Here is a 4,426-nt window from a genome sequence, read left to right as displayed (position 1 = left end):
CCCAAAGCAAAAATAAAAAAATAAGAAAGGATGGGGACGGCATCATCCAGGAAGCACCAAATGTTGGATTAAACCAACCCTAATCTAACTGAGAAGGGCTGAGAAACAAAAACATTGGATGAGATGAGCAATACGACAATGGCGCAGTCTTTTGTATGGCGACCCCCTCCGGCTGGTTTGACTTGTCGCCCCGGGTGATTTAAACCAAAGAGTAGTAGGAGACCCTAACACGTCAAGTGATCTTCAAAAATAAAAAAAGGCTGGAGTTTAAACATGGCACGCTCTAAAACAATTTTCTGTTTTTGTCCAGCACGTGAAACTTTGGTCCAACATATCTGCATTATCATTAAAAAAATGTTCTGTCTTGTCCAGTTACAAGGAAGAAAGTAACTTTTTTTTTCTTTCTTTGCATTCACAAGGGAAAAATAAAAATAAAAATTCCCGTGGACACAATTGGAAGTGTTCCTCTGTTGCATCACCGAAAAAAACTTTTGACTGCTTTTGCTTGTTTAGATGGCCATAGACACCCGGCGGATACAGTGGCAGTTGTCCGAGATAAAAGAGGACCACAGTTCTTGGTGCCTCCAAGTTCAGTGCACAGTAAAAAAAAATTCAGTACATTTTTTTTTTTCCATGTCTTTTTTTGTTTCATTTTCCTACAAAAAAAAAAAAGCAAGACCTCCATGCATAAGTCCGGATAGGTTTGTGTTTTACGTTGTCGTTTTTTTTTAGATGGAGCTGCATTTTTTTTTTTAGTTGAGCGTGAGGTAAGTGTTGTGTCCTCATGTTGCAGGTTCCCAGAGTTTGATACGTAACAGTTTTTATTTTTTTTGTTTTTTTTTTGCTAGTAAAATGGTAAAACAGATTCCTGTAGTCAGGCAGAAAAGAGAGAAAAAGGCATCACTGGGCGAGCAGGAAGAGGGGAGGGGCCTGCGAATGCCTAAAATCTTCCACCTGGCTAAAAAAAAAAAAAAAGTACCCCTGAGTGCCCCGTAAAAAACGCTTCGTCCAATAATCCTCAATTTAGCCCTTCTGCTGAAGCCGCCTGCTTTTGTTTGTTTGTTTTTTTAACTCTGAGAGGAGAACAAGAACATCGCACGTGACCGCTGCACTCGCCAGCCTTGTTTTTTCGGATGTTGTAGAAGATCGGACTTTTTACTTTCTAGGTACACGTGAACCTTCTAGGCGAGGGCCGTCCCTCCGACAGCGAATCGTGATACGAGGGACGGTCAAGGTTTGGACTGCATCAAAAATTATTTTTGTTTTCCTCTTTCATCAACTCTGTTCTTATTATCCGCTCAACGTCATTGAAATGTATTCACAACCCAAAAAAAAAAAGAAGTGTCATCTGATGGAAAACCTGCTTTTATCCAAAGTTCTCCTGTTAAAAAAAAAAAAACAAAAAGAAAAAAAAAAAAATACAAAAAGTACATCTGGTGTTGACTTTTTTTTTTTGGGCACGAGCTCCCCAGTAAAAACAAAACAAAAAAACAGATGTGATTTTTGGGGGAAGGGTGACCACCCCCTCCCCCCCATTCATTAACCAGTAAACATTTTGTCCACATTCTCGTTGAAAAGGTTCCTGATGGCGGTGAAAATTTTACGGTGAAGTTTAAACATCGGTTGTTGACCTCTATGCACCACGGGTTCTTGCACCCTTCTTTTTTTTTTATCCTTCTTTCCTCATCCCCACAGTCCAATTCCCTGTGTCCCTTAAGAAAATATTCTGATAGCCTGAGTGGCGGACGCATGGCAAACGGGGCATTCGGGTTCGTTGCGCTCGCAGATGCGGACGGCGCACTCCATGCAGAAGAGGTTGTGTCCGCAGGGAACGAGTGCGGCCGTGACCTCACTTTCGAAGCAGACCATGCACTCTCGGCTTCCTGAAATGGAGGTCCGAGTGGCGTTGATCTTGGTGAATCCCTGAAGGGCCTCCCCCTGGCTCCTCCTCGGCAAGCTAGAAAGGCCGGTTTCCGGAGACCGCTGGGTCGAGTTGGTCTGGATTGTACCGCTGCTCCCGGAACGCTGTTGCTTGGTGAAAATACTTGGCGTGGAGCTGTTGTTCTCCTGGCCGCCCCACATGGGGCCCCCGGTTTCGGCCACGCCGTAATACACCTCTTGCTTGTAGTTGGGGAACAGGTACCCATAGTTGAATTCGTTTTGATCGTTGAGCCTGGGCGTCTCGTAGACCGGTTCTGCCGGGCAGTCGCCGATGCAGCCGAGGCTGTTCTGCCGGAAGGTCGACAGAGGCTTGCACCCGGTCGCATTGTTGTGCACCCGCCAGCTTTCCGGGTATCGGTTCTCCATGCCGGAGTCCGGGCTGCTGGACAGGAAGTCGTTCTCGTTGTTGTACTCGAGGATCTTTCCGGTGCGTACCGCGATGTGCGTCTCTATCTCTTCCCGGGCGCGCTCCACGTTCCCCGGTGCCCCCGTGATCTCGAACACGGGGTCTCTGTCGCGGCTTGGCGTGATGATGTAGGTGTTTGTCTGCTGCTGGATCCGTTTAATGGTAGCGCCCTTGGGCCCGACCACCAAGCCCACCACTCTGTAGGGGACCCGCACTCGGATAGTCACTTGGCCGGGCAGGGTCGGGGCACTGCCGAAGGCGGTGCCGGCTTTGTTACGGGAAGCTCTGATCATGGAGAAATGTTCTGCCGCCGAGATGATCTCGCGTCTTGCCATGGCCACGTCCTCTCGCCGTCCGGTCACCATGAACACTGGCTCTTCTCCCCGGACCGGCGTCTTGATGTATGTATTGGTTTTGGCCCTCAAGGCCTTGATTTTGCAGCCTGGACATTGAGAGAAAAAACAAAAAGAGAGAATTAGAAAAGACGCACGAGACAGGAAGCAAAAATATAAACGCTCAGCGCCAACCTATCAGAGAGCAAGTCACGTAATGCAGATTTACCGATTATTCCAACAATGACAACATATGTGGTTCCATTAAGTGAAAGTTCAACCTATCCTAAGGATGTTGGTGACCACAGATGGGAAATTACTTGGAGTTAACTCAAGGACCTCAAAGCCAAGCCGGTGACCTGACTTCTGTCTACTGCTATTACCCAATACAGCTTAGTCACAGCCCTGTGATTGGATGAAAAAGGAGCAGCAGCACGCTTATGAAGTCAACACTCTTCTCCTGTCAGCATGTCCTGGGGGTGAGAACTGTCTCCCAAATGTGCTCCCGCATTGCCACCCCGTCACATGTCCCCCTGGTGATCCTGCCACAAAGGTCTTAATTCAGGCACTTCCTGTTATGGGGGGACAACTGCCTCCCAACTGTGCTCCTGCATTACCACGTGTCACATGTCCCCTGGTAATCCTGCCACAAAGGTCTTCATTCAGGCACTTCCTGTTATGGGGGACAACTGCCTCCCAACTGTGCTCCTGCATTACCACCCGTCACATGTCCCCCTGGTAATCCTGCCATTAAGGCACTTCCTGTTCTGGGGTGAAAACTGTCTCCCAATTGTGCTCCTGCATTGCCATCCTATCACATCCCCCCTGGTGATCCTGCCATGAAGGTCTTCGTTCAGGCAATTCCTGTTCTGGAGTGACAACTGCCTCCCAATTGTGCTCCCGAAATGCCACCCGTCACATGTCCGCCTGGTAATCCTTCCATGAAGGTCTTCATTCAGGCACTTCCTGCTATGGGGTGGCAACCATCTCCCAATTGTGGTCCTGCATTGCCACCCCGCCACATGTCCCCCCGGTGATCCTGCCACGAAGGTCTTCATTCAGGCACTTCCTGTTATGGGGTGAGAACTGTCTCCCAATTGTGCTCCCGCATTACCACCCGTCACATGTCCCCCTGGTAATCCTGCCATGAAGTTCTTCATTCAGGCACTTCCTGTTATGGGGGACAACTGCCTCCCAACTGTGCTCCCACATTACCACCCATCACATGTCCCCTGGTGATCCTGCCATGAAGGTCTTCGTTCAGGCACTTCCTGTTATGGGGTGACAAATGTCTCTACGTTGCCAGCCTGTCACAAAGGGTTGAGCCTACAGGTGGCTGTGCCGACAAACACAGTGCACACATGGTCCGCTGCGATGACAGAAAGCCAATCCAGAGCAATGATGCTGCAGCAAGTGTATGTAGACAGGAAGTGGATGAAAGAGATTGGAGAGGATCGGCAGCACTGAAATGAGGGAAAGGGATGAAAAAAAAAGGCGTTGAAAAGGCAACTTAAAAATATTCCTATAAAGTGCCATTGCTTGCGCTCCCCGTAAATGCTGCCTTTATTCGTTTGGTCACATGACCACACAGGCTTTTCAGCGTTTACTGTACGGAGTACATGGCGGCATTGCCTGAGGGTGGCAGCGGCATGACACATGGGTTGGTGGGGAATGCAACGATGCATTCCACACTGCAACGCACGATACTACGGGCTGACAGCGAGGCTCCTGCTAGGTGCCGATGTCA

General features: G+C 48.8%; 1 protein-coding gene across 1 annotated transcript in view; it reads right to left on the bottom strand.

The window, feature by feature from the left end:
• Window positions 1-1,711: 1,711 nt before the first annotated feature.
• Window positions 1,712-4,426, bottom strand: part of MEX3A (mex-3 RNA binding family member A) — a 22,655-nt gene continuing 19,940 nt past the window's right edge. The window contains exon 2 of the mRNA XM_018571557.1: window positions 1,712-2,789. Coding sequence (XP_018427059.1) covers window positions 1,714-2,789 — 1,076 coding nt within the window. The 3' untranslated portion in view covers window positions 1,712-1,713. The remainder of the gene's footprint in view (window positions 2,790-4,426) is intronic.

The sequence above is a fragment of the Nanorana parkeri genome, unplaced genomic scaffold, assembly GCF_000935625.1.
Source record: "Nanorana parkeri isolate BGI_ZX_2015 unplaced genomic scaffold, ASM93562v1 scaffold1780, whole genome shotgun sequence".
Lineage (NCBI taxonomy): Eukaryota > Metazoa > Chordata > Amphibia > Anura > Dicroglossidae > Nanorana > Nanorana parkeri.
The sequence above is the reverse complement of the archived record's forward strand: the minus strand, read 5'-3'. Positions and strand labels throughout refer to the sequence as shown.